This window comes from Pantherophis guttatus, chromosome 8, assembly GCF_059756535.1.
Source record: "Pantherophis guttatus breed Tessera chromosome 8, ASM5975653v1, whole genome shotgun sequence".
In the NCBI taxonomy this organism is placed as follows: domain Eukaryota; kingdom Metazoa; phylum Chordata; class Lepidosauria; order Squamata; family Colubridae; genus Pantherophis; species Pantherophis guttatus.
Genome location: NC_142070.1, coordinates 79567584 through 79587861, shown reverse-complemented (window position 1 = coordinate 79587861; position 20278 = coordinate 79567584). Strand labels below are relative to the sequence as shown.

The window sequence follows — 20278 nt, the reverse complement described above, 5'->3', positions numbered from 1 at the left end:
CTGACACAGTTCTTGGCACGGCTTAAACTATCGATCGAAGCAAGGAGGAGGGACTTGGGGGTGGGGAGCAGTACTTTTCCTAATAGAACCGTTTCCCTAAATCAATCGTACCATTACCGCAACGTATCTTCAGGGAGTTGAAGGTTGCAGCAGCCTTATGCAGAATTTTGCTTGTTGCTTTTAGGAAGCGAACCTTTGCAATAAATTTTTATCGAACTTGGAAGGATTCCCTTCCTTTTCCCGCCCTGCTTTCCCCCCCCTTCTTCTTCCTTTTTTAAATATATATCGAGGCATCTTTAATGCGCGTTTACAAACGGGAGGCAAGAAACTTGGGTGAGCCGGTTCAATCTTGATTGTGAGCCGTGCCTTAAACGGAGATGGGACGAAAAGGCATCACGTTGGACCCAGTCGGTCAAGAAATACAAAGCTCTGGCAATCTCACATCGGTTTCGTAACGAAGGCCTTGCAGGTAACACAACGTTGGCATTCCTTTTTTTGGTGCGTTAGAGAAGGCGTTCATTTATACCTGTGGCGTTTTCCCTCGGCAAGCTATTATCTGATGACGGTTGGGTCTTCCAACTTCGTTCCATCTTAGACTAATTAACTAAATGGCATCTAGGAAGCGGAAGGATCTCGACCCATGCACGCACGCACTCACCCCACTTAAATGTCAGGCTGATCTGGAGTCTTAGCTGAGTGGGGAACCACAAGCAACCATGAAGATGTTAGAACATGTGCAGAGCGAACCTAAAGGATGCCGATAGCGGACCAGACAAGATTGAACTGCCGAGGACTCTCTAGCAAATGTAAGTTATGAACATTACATGTGACCCTGTTCTAACTACTGCGGAAAGGCGCTATTTAAAAACACACAAACAACATTGTAGCTTTGATTTGAGAAGGTTTTGGAAAAGCAGTCCCTCTCTATCTTGCGAATCTAAGAAATCTGTACAATGATGCTGTTAGCAGCTTCATATTGTGTACAATTAGTTCTTTGGTCTGAAAATTGTAATCTAGCATGTGCATTTGCACAGAAGTCTTAAGATTTTTTTTTTTTTTTTTGCGAATTGTATAATTTCTTTTTTCATGTGTCACAGATCTCTTCCCGGTGCCTCTTTTTTCTTAAATCATCTTAAGTCAACGGAGTCCAGTCTTCTCAAGTTTTTCAACGTGAAGTCAGCCTGCCGTATAATGGAAGATTAGTTTTGAAACGCTCAGCGTTTAGTGGGTAGATCTGATTGGTTTCTGTCAGATGGTTTTGATAAATAATCAGGAATTATTCTCATCCCGTTTTTATCGAGATGACAGTTGTTTCACACCGGTGGATTAATCACCTCTTAAACTGATCAGCCTGGAATAAATATTGGTAGAAGCCCGTTCAGAAAAAAAGTTGATATATGAATCAGTTATGGATTTTTGTCCAGCTACAATTATATTTTATAGCTAGTCACAAGAATTCATGTGTTTGAAGATATTTATTATTAATGAGAAAAGATCTCATTAGTTAGGGTTGAAGAGTTAATCTAATTACACTCTGGGATATTGGTGTGAAATTTCAGTCGGTTTCCTTCGTTGAAAACGTACAGACGTTTGTTGAATTATACCGCCATCCTTAATTAAATTCCAGAAAAATCAACTGCGGCTAAAGTATTGTATTTCCTTCGTTAAAATAGCAAAGTTTGCCACTGGAGAAAGCAGTGGTGAAATCTAAAATTTGTTACTACCGGTTCTGTGGGCGTGGCTTGGTGGTGGGTAATGTGACTGGGTGGGCATGGCCAATTTTTTTAAAAAAAACTTTTAAAACCATTTTTTCTACAACCTCTTCGGGGAATAGATGATCCCAGCTGAGTTGCCTGATCATCAGAGGCTTTTTTTCTTTTAAATGCCTCTGACGATCAGGCAACTCAGCTGGGATCGTCAGAGGCTTTTAAAAGAAAAAAAAGCCTCTGATGATCAGGCAACTCAGCTGGGATCTTTGACGATCCCAGCTGAGCCGCGCGATCATCAGAGGCTTTTTTTTTTAAAAGCATTTTTTCGGCCGAAGAGGTTGTAGAAAAAATGCTTTTAAAAGTAAAAAAAAGCCTCTGATGATTGTGCGGCTCAACTGGGCATGGGATTTTTGCTACCGGTTCTCCGAACCACCTGCCTCCATTGCTACCGGATTGGGCAATCCGGTCCGAACCGGGAGCATTTCACCCCTGGGAGAAAGGCTATCTGGATAGGTTAAGATAGAATTATGGAGAAACTTCCTAACCATGGGAACAATTATCCAGTGGAACAGAAGCTGCCTTCAGAAATCATGTGATCCCCTTTTGTGACCTTCTCACCAGCAAAGTCCACGGGGAAGCCGGATTCACTTAACAATCATGTTACTCACAACTGTGGTAGATTCACAAGATTAACAGCGGGATCAAGGAAGGCCTTAAAACGGGGCAAAACTCACTTAAGAAATGCCTCGCTTAGCGACAGAAATGTTGTGGTCGTAAGTTGAGGATTATCTGTACATATCGAAGGTAATCGGTCTTAGTTTTGATTTGGCGATTTAACGTAGCAAGGGTCTCTAAAATACATATATAAATACATCTATATAAAATACATTTTTGTCCGTTTTTCGGGGGGGAGGGGGGAAATTGGAAAGGTTTATGACTCTAATGTAGAAGTTGCTTTCAGAGCCACGTTGCCTTTTATTAGGTTTATTTATATGTTGTTTTTCTGGCTTGTTTTGCATTTTGTTTCCAAGGGAAAGGAATTGAATTTCTGATTGTTGGTAGCGTTCAGTGCGACAAACCGTGAACAATTATTGCTGTGTTCCTTTTCATCTTTGTTCATTTGCTCGATACGGAAGAAATCCCGCATTAGGAGCAGCTGGGGATATTTTGCCTTCACACGGTTCGTCTTTGAGCCGGAATTGCACTCATCCATTTTCCTAGTCCCACAGCTAGTATTTGCAATATTAAGGGACCAAACGTTGCCGTATCTCTTGTGTGTCACACAGCAGGGAGTGCCTAACAGCCAATTTTGGTAAAATTTTGGTAAAATAAAAAATTTAGCCGTTTGGTAAAATGACTCTTAAAGCAGCCCCATCATTTGAGGGAGGGGAAAAAAATGAAAACTTTGATTTTGGGTTTTGCTGATTAGAAAGGTTTGTTGTTATAGAAATGGTTAGTACCGTGTTTCCCCCGAAAATAAGACCCTGTCTTATATTTTTTTTGAACCCTGAAATAAGCACTTGGCCTTATTTTCGGAGAGGTCTTATTTTTTTCTTGTGGAGCAAGATGGGCCTCCTTGTGTCGTCTTACCTGATTTCGTTTAAATAATTTTAAATGAAATATTTTCGTTTAAATCTTTTCAGGGAAGGCTTATTTTTTGGGGGGGAGGCTTATTTTAGCACACGCGCTCAAAAGCCCGATTGGGCTTATTATCGATTTTGGGTTTACCGATTAGATAGGTTTGTTATTATAGAAATGGCTAGTTTATGCTATTATGTAAAAGTAAAAAAATTGAGTTTTGATGTTGTTATCTTATTCTACTACACCAAAGGGAGTCGGAAGTCAACGCCTTTTCTTTCTCCCCCCCCCTTTTCTCGGCACTTTTCCCTTTCCCCTCCCTACTATTTTCTTCTGTAATGTTGTATCTTAGGGTATTAGTAAATAAATAAACAAGAAACATTAAAAAAAGAGAGAAAGAGAATGTTGATAGACAATGGTCATTTTGCCAGTACGGCCAGTACGCTCGCCAGTACGAGGGCCTCCTCAGGGTGCCGTCGGCCAAGCAATGTCGGCTGGCGGCCCCCAGGGGAGGGCCTTCTCCGTGGGGGCACCCGACCTGTGGAATGAGCTACCTCCTGGAATACGACTGATTCCGGACCTCCGCGCTTTCCGAAAGGCCCTGAAGACTTATTTATTCCAGCAAGCTGACCTAGCTTAAAATGGTTTTAATGGGGTTTTTAAATTTTCGATTTTATTCATTCTGGGTTTTAAATTGGGAACTTTCGATTTTGTAGATCTGGGATTTTAAATTGGAAATGCCGATGATTTAATTTATTTTTAGTTTTCTCTTAACTTTTGTATTATATGTGTTTTAAGTTTGGCTGTTCACCGCCCTGAGTCCCCTTGGGGAGAAGGGCGGTATATATAAGTTGAATTATTAATAATAAATAAATAATAAATAAAATATTAGACCCTAGATTTCCCCCCCCCCTTTTTTTTTTTTTCCATTTGTTGTAAGCTTTGCAGTTAAAGAGACTGTTTGGTGGATTCTTTATTCCCAGCAGATATTTGGAGCGATCATTCCTTTCAATCCGATCCTGATCTTCCACCGGGTTGGAAGAAGATCAGCGATATAGCGGGAGTCTATTACTGGCACATACCCACAGGGACCACTCAGTGGGAACGCCCCATCTCGGGGCCCTCGGATCTTCAATGTTCGAGAAAAGGTTCCCTGAGTTCTCTCACCTCATCGCCTACTCCAGAAACCGAGGTAAGCGTTGAATGCCTCCTGTGATCGAAGAGGGAGAATACACCTTGTTTTAAATGAATATGTCATTAAAAAAAAAAAAACAATCAGTTTCTTAAATTTATTTTAGACAAATTAAAGCAAAACAATCAGCTGTCTATATGGTGCGGTGGCTTAGAGGTTGGAGCTCTCGCCCTCACAATCAGGAGGCTGTGAGTTCTATCCCAGGTAGAGGCTGATATTTCTCTCTCTGGGCACGACGAGAATATATCTGCTGAACAAAACTCCGCATTGGCGACAAGGAAGGGCATCCGGCCATTAAACCACTCAGCTCCATTCAGTTGCCAGGATTCCACCCCGCAGGGGTTAATGGGGGTCGTTAAATGATGATTTGCAATCATTATACCCACGAGATGTGGTACTGACTACCGAGCGGTGCGGTGGCCTGGAGGTGGAGTTCTCGCCCTCACAATCAGGAGGCTGTGAGTTCGATCCCAGGTAGAGGCAGGTATTTCTCTCTCTGGGCACAATGAGAATATATCTGCTGAACAAAACTCTGCATCGGTGACAGGAAGGGCAATTGGCCAGTAAATACTCTGCTAGCTGCATTCAGTTGCCCAGACTCCACCCTGCAAGGGATTATGGGGTCATTAAAAGAGGATGATGAATGGATGAAATGTATAGCTTTGTTAATCGATAGGATTTATTTACTGCCTCCGTCAGCCTGACTGGATTGCAGGCGGTTTGCTGGTATGTATTTTATTTAATTTTATCCTGCCTTTATTACTTTTACAAATAAGTCAAGGCAGCGAACATACCCAACGCAACTTCCTCCTCCTATTCCCTCCCCCCACAATAATAAACATCCAATGATAGTTTTTAATCATTTTAAATCATTTTAATTTTTTTTAAAATACAGGCAGTCTTCAATTTACGATCGCAATTGAGCCGGGCGTTTCTGTTGTTAAGTGAGACTTTCGTTAAGTGAGTTTTGCCGCATCTTGCCACCTTTCTTGCCACCATCGTTAAACGAATTACCTGCGGTTGTTAAGTTAGGAATACGGTTGTTAAGGGAATCTGGCTTCCCCATAGGTTTTGCTTGTCAAAAGGTCGCCAAGCCTGGGGGTACTGGAACCGTCACAACTACGAGTCAGTTGCCAGGGGGTCTGAATTTTCATCCTGTGACCCCCCAACCCGAGATGCTGCAGCGGTCGCTAAGTGTGAAAAATGGTCCAAGTCACTTTTTATCAATGCCGCTGTAAACTTTAGTGACTTGTCACTAAATGAACTGTTGTATTTCGAGGGCTGCTTGTATTAAATTAATAATTTCTCTTTTTTCTAGTTCGGGCATTTCTGAGAAGGATAGTAGAAAATACGTTAGATATTTTTCTAGATAACAGAAAATAGAATATGAAGATAATATTCATCTGGGTGAGCTTGGCTCTTTGCGAGCATGTATGATCGCGAAAACGTTTCTCAAGATAATCAATTGATTATCTTCCCTCACGTCTCCTGACAAATTCGTCTCCTCACGACAAATTCTTGGAGGAGCTGCCATGTTGTTATATCTGGCCTCTGGCACTGATGGACGTCAATCCGTTATGTGGATAGACAACTTAATTTAAGTTGTCCTCGGGGGAGTCGCTTTGATTTGCTTTGAAGGAGTGGAATAGCCAGACGGTTTGACCTCATTCTTGTTAAAGTTGCTTTTTTTTTTTTTGCAAGGCGGTTTGCAGGATGCAATGAAGCAGGAGGTGCAACCAGGGTGAACACATGAGGGCAGGTGGGAAAGATTTAGAAAAGAATATTTAATTATAACTGATCCTTAGGCTGTTGTTCTGCCCCAGGTATGGACCACAAGGAACGCAGCACACACAAAGTCCGTTCAAACCTTAGTTTACTAAATAAACCAGTCTTTTACAACAACGGCTGATAATTAATTGCATTAACAGCCGCCAAGAATTCAAAGAATAATAACTGAAAGCTTACTATGGTTGGCAGAATGCCCCAAAGCAATTTGCAGGAAGCTGATAAGATAAGCAAGACAAGACACGAAGGTATGTGAACGAAGTTGTTCCCTGCAGATTGCTTCAGTCGGCGTTCCTCCTTAAATAGGCTAAGGGAGTGGCCAATTAGCCCCAAGCCTTACTCTCGAGGAGACCTCCTCCTGAGGAACCACTCCTGCCTTTTGGCAGCTCTGCACGCCCGTGCATCGAGAAGAGGCTCCTCCTCTTCGTCCTCTTCACTTAAGGGAGCTTCTGGAGGTTCTGAAGGCCCTGGCTGAATCCCCGCCTCTGGCACCACATCTTCTCCAGCCTCCTCACTGTCCGACTCGAGCACCGGCTGCACAGGCTGCTGGCGCAGCACCACACCAGCCTCCTCGCTGTCTGAATCAGCTATACTAGCTGCACAGGCCGCGTACGGGCCACAACAACTGTTTGCATCCTTGGGCCTCACTGGAGACGGCCATTAACATAGTCTCGAAGACTTTCCACAAGAGGCAGTCCTGCCAAATACAGAGAGCCCTAGACCCGTGATGGCGAACCTATGGCACGCAGCGCCCTCTATGTGGGCATGCGAGCCGTCGCCCCAGTTCAGCTCTGTGTGCCTCCCGCCGGCCAGCTGGTCGTCAGGTCTCTGCCGCGCATGCGCTGGGGGCAGGGCCCGTGCGAGGGCCTGCGCATGCATGCGCAGGGGGCGGGGTGCAAGCAGGGAGCTACACGCACATGCGCAGGGGCCGCACGCACATTGCAATTAGTGGGTTCCAGCGCGTGCGTTCCTTCCAGAAAAGGTTAGTCATACTGTCCTAGACTTACAACAGATTGCTTAGGGACTGTTCGAAATTTAGTGACTTATGATCGTTTTTCTCACTTAATGACCATGGCAGCATCCCCATGGTCCACGTGATCAAAATCCAGATGCTTGGCACCTTGACTCATATTTATGACGGTTGCAGTGCGACCTTCTGACAAGCCAAAGTCTATGAATTCACTTAACAATCAGGTTACTGACTTAACTTTACAACGGCAGGGATTCACTTAACAGCTGTGGCAAATAAGGTCGTAAAACGGGTCAAAACTCCCTTAATAACTGTCTCACTTAGTGACGTAAATTTGGTTGTAATCAATCGATCGATCAGCTTATTGCAGTCTTAGACCAGAGACCAGAACAAATAGAAACGCTGAGTAAAGATACAATTAAAAATTCTAGTATAAAATAATAAATAACAACTAAAATCTATAATAAAATCCAATCCGTTGTAGTCGTAAGTTGAGGACTACCTAGAGTCTTTGGCAGGGAGGAAGGAAGGGATGTAGAATTCAGTTTTGGCATCCTAATGCATTGTAAAAATACCAAGAATATTTGAAAGTCCAGCTTGAACCGTGAGGTCCTTGGTGTGCTCTCTGATTTTGGTGGTTTTCTTGCGGACGTTTCATGAATCAGCTAGGGAACATTATTTGTGCCCTGATGATGTTCCCTAGTTGGGTCATGAAACGTCTGCAAGAAAACCACCAAATTCAGAGAGCAGCCAAGGACCCTGCAAGTAAAAGTGCTAGGAATGTGGAGAGGTCTTGCTCTTTTGATACACATAAACCCAGAGTCGTCCTGAAATCATGGATGGTAATCGGGGGTGGGCTGCTGGGGGTTCGCAAGGGTTCGGGAGAACCTCTAGCTAAGATTCTGCGCAGTTCGGAGAACCCCCCCAAATCCCACTCCTGGCTGGCCCCGCCCACCCCGCCCTACCCGGGAGTCCCCACGCGGCTCATTTTGGATGCAGGTAAGTGCAGGGCGTGCGCAGAGGCTCGGGGAGGGCATAAAACGGGCCTACTGGAAGTTTGGGAAGACCGGAGAGGGCCTCCGGAGCCTGAGGAGGCCGTTTTCACCCTCCCGGAGGTTCAAGAAAAGCCTCCAGAGCCTGGGGAGGGCAAAATTGCCTTCCCCTCCACGCTTTGAGCCAGCTCTGCTCTGCTGTAAAATTATATTTCCGTCTAATTTAAGGTGTTGTTATGTTCCCTAACCCAGCCTTTAAATATCGGTGCTAACAAAGGTGTTCTGTGTTTTTTTTTTCCTTCCCTCCCTTCCCTTTCCATGCCCCTTTTTGTTTGTTATGATTTTTTTTTTGGTTTTGTTTTAAATCAATATGCTTCTTCCCGTGTGAATATATATACATATATTGCATATATCTAGAGAGAGCCATGGAGTGATTTTGCGGTGCTGAATGGGGGAAAGATTAATAGTGACATTTGGAAGGCAAGTATCTGGTCAGATTTTTAGACGAGCTTTTGACACTCATTTCAGCTTTTTTTTTTTGAATTTTATTTTCATTTTTTAAAAAATGCGATCTGCCTTTTGCATGGCTGTAGCTATACGGCTGTTCTCTCCCTCCCACAAAATATCACTCACGATAACAAAATCAGCCAAATGAATGTGAGCTTTGCCAAGCCAGATTGCAACCTCCCCCCCCCCACCTCCGAAAAAAAAAACCACATGCTCCTTGAACCTGGTCTTTTCACGCAGCCCGAATTTGCTCATTTCTCATTTCCCCCCCCCTTAACAATTGTGCTGTGAACAGTGCATGCCTGCTTGCGTGTCCACCGAGCATTGTCGTTGTTGTTTTCCTCTTTAGAAGGGAGAGGTGCTCTCTTAAAGTGGGCTTAACGCACCGTTTTCCGTCGTTCTGCAGGACCTTCACGCGGCCACCGTGAATCCGGACCCCAGTTTAAAAGAGTTCGAAGGGGCGACCTTGCGATACGCGTCCCTGAAGCTCAGGTGAGAAAGAGGGAACGGGTGGGCAAGGCGATGGGGTTGTGCGACAGACCATGCGTTTAATTCCGGTTAAGACGATTTCAGTCACGATGGTTTCAAACTTGATTTCATTGAGGGCCGCGTCAGGGTTGTGTTTGACTTTGGGGGCGCCGGGGGGGGCATGGCCAACCCGACATCACTCGTGTTGGGGGCGCCTGTGGCGGCCCGAGCGCTCTGCCAGCGAAAACGGGCTCCCAAGCTCTGTTTTTGGCTGCGACAGCCTCCTACAACCCTCTGCCAGCAAAAACGGAGGTGACCCTCCCGAGCTCCATTTTTGCTGGCCGGTCCTTCGCTGTTTCCAGGGCGGCCCCACGGGCCAGATCTAAGCACCCCGTGGATCAGATCCACCCCCCAGCCTTGAGTTTGACACCCCTGATTTAAGTGCTCAAGCCAATTGGCGCTAGATAAAAGTCAACAGAATTCAATGGGGCTTGGACTTAAAACTCTATCTATCTATCTATCTATCTATCTATCTATCTATCTATCTATCTATCTATCTGTTTTTAATCTAGTTATCATCTATCTGTCTCTACTGTCATTTATCATCTATTTGTCTGTCTGTCTGTCTATATCTATTACTTAACTATCATCTGTCTGTCTGTCTCTACTGTCATTTATCATCTACCTTATCTATCTAGCTATCATTTATCTATCTATCTACCGATATCTATCTATCTCTACTGTCATTTATCATCTACCTTATCTATCTAGCTATCATTTATCTATCTATCTACCGATATCTATCTATCTCTACTGTCATTTATCATCCATCCATTTATCTATCTATCTACCTATCTATCTATCTATCTATCTATCTATCTATCTATCTATCTATCTATCTATCTATATCTATCTATCCATCCATCCATCCATCCATCCATCCAGTGGTGAAATCCAATTTTTTTTACTACGGGTTCTGTGGGCGTGGTGTGGCTTAGTGGGCGTGGCTTGGTAGCCATGGCAGGGGAAGGATACTGCAAAATCTCCATTTCCACCCCACTCTGGGGCCAGCCAGAGGTGGTATTTGCCGGTTGTCTGAACTACTCAAAATTTCTGCTACCGCTTCTCCTGAACCTGTCAGAACCTGCTGGATTTCACCCCTCTATCTATGTCTGTCTGTCTGTCTGTCTGTCTGTCTCTACTGTCATTTATAATCTGTCTGTCTCTGTATCTATCTATCTATCTATCTTTTATCTAGCTATCATCTGTCTGTCTCTACTGTCATTTATCATCTATTTATCTGTCTGTATCTATTATCTAGCTATCGTCTGTCTGTCCTGTCATTTATCATCTATCTATCTATCTATCTATCTATCTATCTATCTATCTATCTATCTATCTATCTATCTATCTATCTATCTATCTATCTAATTTATTGGCTGCCATTTTACCCCAGATCTGTAAATTCCACCAAGGAGTATTAGAAAAAAAAAGGATATTTTTTTTTTTTTTGCTGGCTGTGAAGGTTTCTCTTTTGTTAATGTGTCATTTCCATTTAGTTGTCAGTTGTGCGTTGTTGTTGTTTTTGCCTTGTCAGTTGCAGAGGTTAGGTTGAAAGATTCTGAATCGAGCCCCGTGTCCTGCCTTCAGTTTCCCGACTGCTGTATCGTCCCTTAATTTTTTTATTGCGTCTTACGGCGCAGCATAAATGCGCAGTTCTATTTTGGTTGCGCTGCTGTGGGGGCTGCCTAATGTGCAGGACCACATTTAAAAGTGCCTAGATGTGCCATCAGCACCTTTCCAGCCCAGCCCGTGAAGTCTACCCAGCATTTTGGAGTCGCTTATGTCAAATTTAAAACATTTCCCTCTCCTTGGTGTAATATCTTGGAGTTTCTTTGACTTGTCGGTCTATATTTGAGCCTTGGTCTAACAGAAAATCATCCTCTTCTTTTCAACAGAAATGTCCCGCAGTGTGACGATGATGATTCCTGTAGCATCAACAGCGATCCGGAGGCTAAGGTCAGTAAAATACAAGTGGTCCTCCATTTATGACCACAGTTGAACCCAACCTTTTGGTCACTAAGTGAGACAGTGGTTATGTCGAAGAGTAAATCAGCTTTGATACTCCCCTGGGGTAATTGCACTTAATTAGAGACGGATGGATCTTGTTTTCCATGCTGTATACTTTAAAGAAAGAAAACCCGAAATATATTCTAAGAAACATTTTATTATAAAGAAATAAAACAAACTTACTAACTACATCGTTACCGGCAGTTTTATCACACAGACGGACAAAGGAAAAAGAAAGTCAGGAAGTTTCTTCCTTAAGCTTGGACATCAGAAATCACAAGACAGTCTTATCTCTGTTTCTACAGAGACGTGATAAAGTTCTCTGGCAGGCTACCGTAAGTCTTAGGATGGAAGCTCGGCTGACAAACACATAACACAGTGACAGGTTACGTGAATTTTAAGTTAGTAGCACGCTTGTTCAGTGAATCTGCCTTCCCTGTTGACTTTGCCCGTCAGAAAGGGACATTGCAACCATCGTAAGTATGAAGCATATATTCTATTTTGGAGCAGATCTACAATTTCTTGCAAGCTGTCAACTTAACAAAGCATTGTGTGTGTCAAGCATTGTGTACAAGGACCGGGCCCATTTCCCCTTCCGGTAGTGCTGCTGTGAAAAAGCACAACAGTTGTCCACCTCTGGAAAATAAAATACAGGAAGAACGACTGCAGGATTTGGGTTTGGCTAGTCTAAGGAAAAGAAGAATTAAGGGCGATGTGTTAGCAGTATTTGAAGGGATGCCACCAAGAAGAGGGGGTCAAATTATTCTCCAAAGCACCAGAAGGCTTGGTGATAAGAAATAAGATAAGATAAGAAACAATGGTTGGAAACTCATCAAAGAGAGAAGCAACCTGGAATTAAGGAGAAACTTCCTAACAGTGAGGACAATTAACCAGCGGAACTGCTTGCCACCAGAAGTTGTAAATACTCCATCACTGGAGGTTTTTAAGAAGAGACTGGACAGTCACTTATCTGAAGTGGTGTAGGGTTTCCTGCCTAAGCAGGGGGTTGAACTAGATGACCTCCAAGGCCCCTTCCAACTCTGTTATTCTCTTATTCAATATTTTTTAAAATAGATTTAGTATATTTACGCCACTCATGAGTCTATCACATTCTGTATCGAGCAAGGATGAATAACAGCTTAATATAGTTTAGCCAATTTGCGTGGGAGCCGAAACTAATTTTAGCAGGACGTCGTTGGGTTGTTTTCCCTTTGCGTAAACACAGTAAATTTGAAAGACTTTTTAATGAAATTTTGCTTGCTTTATCTTTCCTTTCCTTTTTTTTTTTTTTTAAGTCTGCTCTAATTAGAATGACCGAAGATGATAATATTACAAGAAATTTTTCCTGTGCTTTCTGATGTTTCATTTCTTAACAGAATGGAATTCAGTGTAGAGAAAAGTAAAGTCTTACATTTAGGTAAGAAAAACCAAAAGCGCATACATATAAACTGGGGGAAACCAGGCTTAATAGCAGGAACGGCGAGAGGGATCTTGGAGTCTTAGTGGACAATCAGCTAAATATGAGCCAACTGTGTGCAGCGGCAGCCAAAAAAGCCAATGCAATCCTAAATTGCATTAACAGAGGGATACAATCAAAATCAAGGGAGGTACTAATACCACTCTATAAAGCCCTAGTAAGACCACACCAAGAGTCCTGCATCCAGTTTTGGTCACCACACTATAAAAAAGTTGTTGAGACTCTAGAAAGAGTGCAGAGAAGAGCAACCAGGATGATGAGGGGACTGGAGGCTAAAACATACGATGAACGGTTGCAGGAACTGGGCCTGGCTAGTCTAGTGAAGAGAAGGACCAGGGGAGACAGGATAGCATCTTCCAATATTTGAGGGGCTGCCCCAGAGAGGAGGAGGTCAAGCTATTTTCCAAGACAAGGAATAATGGATGGAAACTGACCAAGGAGAGATTCAACCTAGAAATAATGAGGAATTTTCGGTCAGTGAGAACCATCAACCGATGGAACAGAAGTTGCCTTCGGAAGTTGTGGGAACTTCTTCACTGGATGAAGTGATGAAATTCAAGAAGAGACTGGATTGCCATCTGTCAGAAATGGTGTAGGTTCTGCTTGGGCAGGGGGTTGGACTAGATGACCTCCAAGGTCCCTTCCAACTTAAATCTGTTAAAGATGTAGAGGAAATGACAGGGAAGTGGGATTCTCCCACGATCTGGCAAAAAAAATAAAAATAAAAATTGAAAGGAAGCAAGGAGAGAATGCAGAAGTAAAAAAATGTGTTCAAAGACAGTCCTGTTTACATTCAATCCATTTTACGTTATTGCTAAGATGTGTTCTAAAATGAACAGTGAATCTGAATGTAGGATACTAGAAATTTATGGCGACTGGCAACGGAGAAAAAATGAAGATATTTTATCTTAATACAAGTTTGACACAGGAATAAAATAATCTCTTGTATAACAAAATATCCCGTATGGAACAACAAGAAAAATTGATTTCTCATTTAGCCTGTATGTTTCTGCCAGAAACAATATGCTGTTGTCTCTTCAGAAACTAATCTTTTCAGATTCGAGTAAAAATAGATAAAACGAAAGGAAAAGAAATGTTCCTTTAACTGAAGTAGTGGAAGAAAAAATGCTGATTTGGGAAATAGTCAATCTTATAAAAGGGCATTTCTCGCTATTAGGTTCTGCTTGCAAAAAAAAGGACATAAATATAATTACAAGCAATCCTCAATTTACGACCAAATACATATAAGACAGGGTCTTATTTTCAAGGGAAACACAGTATTTTTTTAATGGCATTTAATGGCATCTTCACATATATATATATATATATATATATATATATTAATGGCATTTACAGCGACATCATATCTCAAAGCTTGTAGATGCTCTCAAATTAAAATGATTTGAGGAGTTGCTCATTGGCCGCAGTTCAGGGAGAGAGTCACGAGATGGCAGCAACGTTAAAGAAAACGCTTGTAAGAATTAACATTTCTGTGCCTTTAAAAATAAACGTTAATCTTGCATTAATCGTGCCTCAGAAATTCAATGCTTTTAAACCACTGATTAATATCCAGTATCATCGTACCGATACATTTAGCATATTTATTTATTGATTGAACATATTTTATATATATATATATATATATATATATATATATATATATATATATATATATATATATATATATATATATATATATATATATATATATATATATATATATATATATATATATATATCTTTATATATGTAGGTCTTTGGTTATTCGGGTTTTTATATATACATATATTTACATATATATATATGTATATCTTTATATATATACACACATATATTATATATATAATATAGTATATTATAGTATATTATATATATATATATCTGTCTTCTTAAGTTTTCACGAGTGTGTATATGCAAAAAATTAAAATCTCAGGTGTTTTCCCGTGTCATGTTAAATAAATTAGTTAAAATGTTTAAAATTCTGATTAAAATCCTAGCTTAAAATCTTCCAAAAATTTTAATTTTTTTGCATATATATATATATATATAATATATATATATATATATATATATATAATATTTGATAGTGTTGTATCCAAATCATAAAACACAATTTCTTACAATAGTCCATAAATACTTCTGATCGGTCATATTGTTTTTCCCAAGTAATAACAGGGAAAATGTGTTATTCTTTCTGAAAAAACAAAACAATACAGATTGTCCTTGACTTACGACCATAATCGAGTCCAAAATTGTGGTTGTTAAACGGGACATTTGCTAAGTGAGTTTTGCTCCATTTTATGACTTTTCTTGCCGCAGCTGTTAAGGGAATCACTGCTAAATTAGTAACACGGTTCTTAAGTGAATCTGGCTTCCCTATTGACTTTGCTTGTCAAAAGGTCACAAAACCGTCACAAGTGTGAGTCACAGGGACACAGCAACGGTCCTAAGTATGAACCAGCTGCCAAGCAGCTGAAGTTTGATCACATGATCGCGGGGCTGCTGCCAAGGTCGTAAGTATGAAAAACGGTCGCGAGTCACATTTTTTCAGTGACGTTGTAACTTTGAGCGGTCACTAAACGAACTGTCTTAAGTCGAGGACTGTTTTAAAGCAGGGCTCTCCAAACTTAGCAACTTTAAGACTTGTGGACTTCAACACCCAGAATTCCCCATGCTGCCTGGGGAATTCTGGGAGTTGAAGTCCACAAGTCTTTAAGTTGCCAAGTTGAAGATTTCTGTTCTAAGGAGATTGGATTCCTGAAACATTTTATTTCTTTAAAAGTGTATGTGTATACACACACACACACACATATATATTTACATATATATATGTACATGTGTACATGTATATGTACATGTATAAATGTGTGTGTGTGTGTGTGTGTATATATATATATATATATATATATATATATATAGAGAGAGAGAGAGAGAGAGAGAGAGAGAGAGAGAGAGAGATAAAGAAGCAGACATACTACGAACTCCGGAACTTAAGATTTTAAAATTTTAAAAGAATTACAATTTTATTTTACTAAGCTTTTGTCAGCCACTATTCTAAAAATACGCTTCTGACACGCCTTCCAGATTTAAGTTACGCCTGTACGTCTGTAATATTGGCAGCTTTGAGGCGTAAGTTCCCCCAATTAAAGCTGAGAAACAAACAGTAGTTACTAATAATACGATCATGTATATTTTTCTTCCTTCAATTTTGCAAAGTAAGCCATATGTCTCTGGTAGTAAATTTAGCTCTTCAAGGTGGAGAGATCTTCTATTTAATACTTTTTAAAAAAAAAAATCACATATTTCTCAGGTTTAAATCCTTGCATATGGACCAGATTTTTATTTATTTTATTTAAAGCATTTTTAGAGGTCTCCCATCCATCACGTAACCAATTCCAGATATCTCTAAATCAAAAATAAAAATAATATTGAAAACATTTTTTTTTTAAAAACTACAAAACTAAACACATTACAAACAACAAAACACCTGGCGACGTTCTCTTCCCAATTTTTCATTTAGTAACTACGCGAGGTTCAATCAGGACATAATGTTTTCCCGAAGTATTCCAAGAAACCTGTAATAATAAGAAATATTAAACGTGGGTTTTCGAGTTCCTGGTCTGCATCTCTAACGATCCATCTGTTAAAATACTGAAGTTCACAGATGACACAACAGAGACAATGATGAATCCGCATGCAGATGGGAGGTTGAACAACTAGCCTCGTGGTGCAACCGGAACAATCTGGAACTGAAGACACTCAAAACCGTAGAAATGGTGGTGGACTTTAGGAGAAACTCTTCCATACTTCCACCTCTCACAATACTAGACAACACAGTATCAACAGAAGAGACCTTCAAATTTCTAGGTTCTACCATATCTCACGACCTAAAATGGACACCCAACATCAAAAACGTCATCAAAAAAAGCACAACAAAGAATGTTCTTTCTGCGCCAACTCAGGAAGCTCAAACTGCCCAAGGAGCTGCTGATCCAGTTCTACAGAGGAATTATGGAGTCTGTCATCTGCACCTCCATAACTGTCTGGTTTGGCTCTGCAACCCAACAAGACAGAAAACAGACTTCAGAGGATCATTAGAACGGCAGAAAAAACAATGGCTACCAACCTGCCTTCCATTGAGGACCTGTCTACTGCACGAGTCAAAAAGAGGGCTGGGAAAATATCTACAGACCCCTCGCATCCTGGACATGAACTGTTTCAACTCCTACCCTCAAAACGACGCTATAGAGCATTGCACACCAGAACAACTAGACACAAGGACAGTTTTTTCCCCAAATGCCATCACTCTGCTCTACAAATAATTCCCTCAACACTCTCAAACTATTCACTAAGTCTGCACTACTATTAATCTTCTCATCGTTCCCACCACCCATCTCCTTCCACTTATGACTGTATGGCTGTAACTTTGTTGCTTGGATCCTTTATTTAAGATTTATATTGATATTGTTTCCTGATTGCTTATTTGTACCCTATGACTATCCTTAAGTGTTGTACCTTATGATTCTTGACGAATGTATCTTTTATATACACTGAGAGCGTATGCACCAAGACAAATTCCTTGTGTGTCCAATCACACTTGGCCAATAAAATATTCTATTCTATTCTATTCTATTCTATTCTATTCTATTCTATTCTATTCTATTCTATTCTATTCTATTCTATTCTATTCTATTCCATCCCATTCCATTCCATTCCATTCCAATATCTATTCTATTCTATTCTATTCTATTCTATTCTATTCTATTCTATTCTATTCTATTCTATTCTATTCTATTCTATTCTATTCTATTCTATTCCAACGTAGCTTCATAGATCCATACAAACATTATAATTATTTACCACCAGCTACCAAATATTGTAAAATATCATATTTTGGAGGTCTCCCCAAGCTGTTTTCCTTAAAAAGAGTTTCCATATGTCCATTAGTCATTTAGATTTTCAGTTCTATTGATGGAAGACAATCTTTCTAGCTCAGGATTGAACTGTGGGGTCCTTGGTGCTCTCTGAGCCTGATGTTTTCTGGCTGATTTTTCATGACCCTTCCTTCCTTCCTTCCTTCCTTCCTTCCTTCCTTCCTTCCTTCCTTCCTTCCTTCCTTCCTTCCTTCTTTCTCCTTGTGCAATAAAATGTCTGTAAAGAAAACAGCCAAGCTCAAAGAGCACCAAGGACCCCAGATGCCTCCTCCTTTTCCTCCACTCCACAAACCCTACTTCCTTTCTGTCCCTGATGATGTAACCTAGTTGGGTAATAAAACGTCTTCAAGGAAACAACCAAGCTCCGAGAGCACCAAGGACCCACAGTCGTCCTCCACTCTACAAGCCATTCTCCCTTCTTTCCCTGATGTTGTGACCTAGTTGGTAAGAGCCTTGGTGGTGCAGCGGACTAAAGTGCTGTTAAGTAGCACTTAACTGCCAGCTGCCTGCAATTATTATTATTTTTTTATTGAAAATTATTAAAAAATACAGAAAAAAAACCAGTATAACAATATGGATAGAATTGCAGAGAATAATATAATACATATTACATATTCTTCTGGATAAACTTTTCTTTCTTTTGATAAGTTGGTTTAATGGAGGTTTGTACTTTCTCTAGGCGAAAATTGATACTTTAAAACTCTATATGTATTATATTACTCTCTGCAATTCTATCCATATTGTTATACCTTTTTTTTTCTGTATTTTTTAAATCATTTTCAATAAAAAAAAAAAAAAAGCTGCCTGCAATTAGTGCGAGTTCAAATCTCACCAGGCTCCAGGTTGACTCAGCCCTCCATCCTTCCGAGGTAGGTAAATTGAGGACCCGGATTGTTGGGGGCAATAAGCTGACTTAGTAGAAACACCGCTTATGGGGGGGGGGGCGGCAAAAGCCCTAATAAGCAGGTATATACAAAAGAACGAAGGCTATTGCTATAAAGAGCCTTGGTAGTACAGGGGTTTAAGGCACCCTGTTATTAAGCTGGTTATTAAGACCAGCTGCCTGCAATTACTGCAGGGTTCAAATCTCGCCAGGCTCAAGGTTGACTCAGCCTTCCATCCTTTCTAAGGTAGGTAAATTGAGGACCCAGTTTGTGGGGGCAATAAGCTGACTTTGTATAAATATACAAAAGGATGAAGGCTATTGCTGAGCACATTGTAAGCTGCCCTGAGTCTTCGGAGAAGGGCGGCATATAAGTCAAATTAAAAAAAAAAAAGTGCATTGTAAGCTGCCCTGAGTTTTCAGAGGCATATAAATTGAACTAATAAATAAGGAAGGAAGGAAGGAAGAAAGGAAGGAAGGAAGGAAGGAAGAAAGGAAGGAAAGAAAGAAAGAAAGAAAGGAAGGAAGGAAGGAAGGAAGAAAGAAAGAAAGAAAGAAAGAAAGAAAGAAAGAAAGAAAGAAAGAAAGAAAGAAAGAAAGAAAGAAAGAAAGAAAGAAAGAAAGAAAGAAAGAAAGAAAGAAAAAGAAAGAAAGAAAGAAAGAAAGAAAGAAGAAACGTCTGCGAGAAAACAACCGAGCACCAATAACCCCTCATCTTTTGGTGAATTTATAAAATACGGCGTGGTGATAAGAAACTTAACAGGGCTGTGCTATCGTGGGTACTCCGTTCTTTCTAACAGTACAGCCGTTATCATCATCATCAGTCAACAGTGAGAGAAAACCAAACTGCGGTAGTGAAAGGGTGAAGGACTCCCGAAATGGGACTCGGCTAAGCAGAAGCAGAATAGGAAGAAAAGACGTCAAGGAATCCAGATAACATAAATCAGTCTTGGGGGAAGGAAAAAAAAAAGAACGAAGCAACTTCATGCAAGGATGAGAGTTATCGGGAGAAAGCTTTGAAGAAATCGTAATGCTTAATTAAAGCTTTTAGGTCATTGCCCTAAATCTGCACGAACGAACGTTGGGTTTGACTCGAAGGAGAATTTATGTATCTTATTTTTACGATCAGATGGAGAAGCAGGAAATTCTGAAAAAGCCCTAAGTAAAAAAAAGATAGTAATACTAGACTAGACATATTCAATTCAGATGTGGGTTTCATATGATTTTACCACCGGTTCGCCGCGCACTGAAAATGTTGAGTGTGTGCTTTGCTTTGCTCGTGCATGCATCTTACATGCATAAGCGCAGCTTAGAAAATGTGGTTAAATAGGGCGTCATAGCGCCAGGGCGGACCCAACTGCAGGTTGCCACTATCGATTCGCCTGAACTGGTCTGAACCGGCTGAGTACCACCTCTGATCCAATTCCTCCAATTGTTTTTCATATGTTTGAAGAATAGAATAGAATAGAATAGAATAGAATAGAATAGAATAGAATAGAATAGAATAGAATAGAATAGAATAGAATAGAATAGAATAGACACTGGACTGGACTGGACTGGACTGGACTGGACTGGAATGGAATGGAATGGAATGGAATGGAATGGAATGGAATAAATCAGAACAGAACAGAACAGAATAGAATAAAATAAATATTGGAATGGGATGGAATGGAATGGAATGGAATAAATAGAATAGAATAGAATAAATAATGA

The 20278-nt window shown here is 40.6% G+C and overlaps 1 protein-coding gene across 14 annotated transcripts in view; it reads left to right on the top strand.

Moving 5' to 3' along the window:
* APBB2 (amyloid beta precursor protein binding family B member 2) overlaps nt 1-20278 on the top strand; it is a 123172-nt gene that overhangs the window by 62997 nt on the left and 39897 nt on the right. For 5 of the 14 annotated variants that reach the window (XM_087875454.1, XM_087875451.1, XM_087875462.1 and 2 more), the window contains exons 4-7: nt 4271-4479; nt 8644-8706; nt 9140-9225; nt 11160-11220. In XM_087875454.1, coding sequence (XP_087731580.1) covers nt 4271-4479; nt 8644-8706; nt 9140-9225; nt 11160-11220 — 419 coding nt within the window. The remainder of the gene's footprint in view (nt 1-4270; nt 4480-8643; nt 8707-9139; nt 9226-11159; nt 11221-20278) is intronic. The other 9 variants (XM_087875453.1, XM_087875455.1, XM_087875463.1 and 6 more) reach the window with 3 other exon arrangements.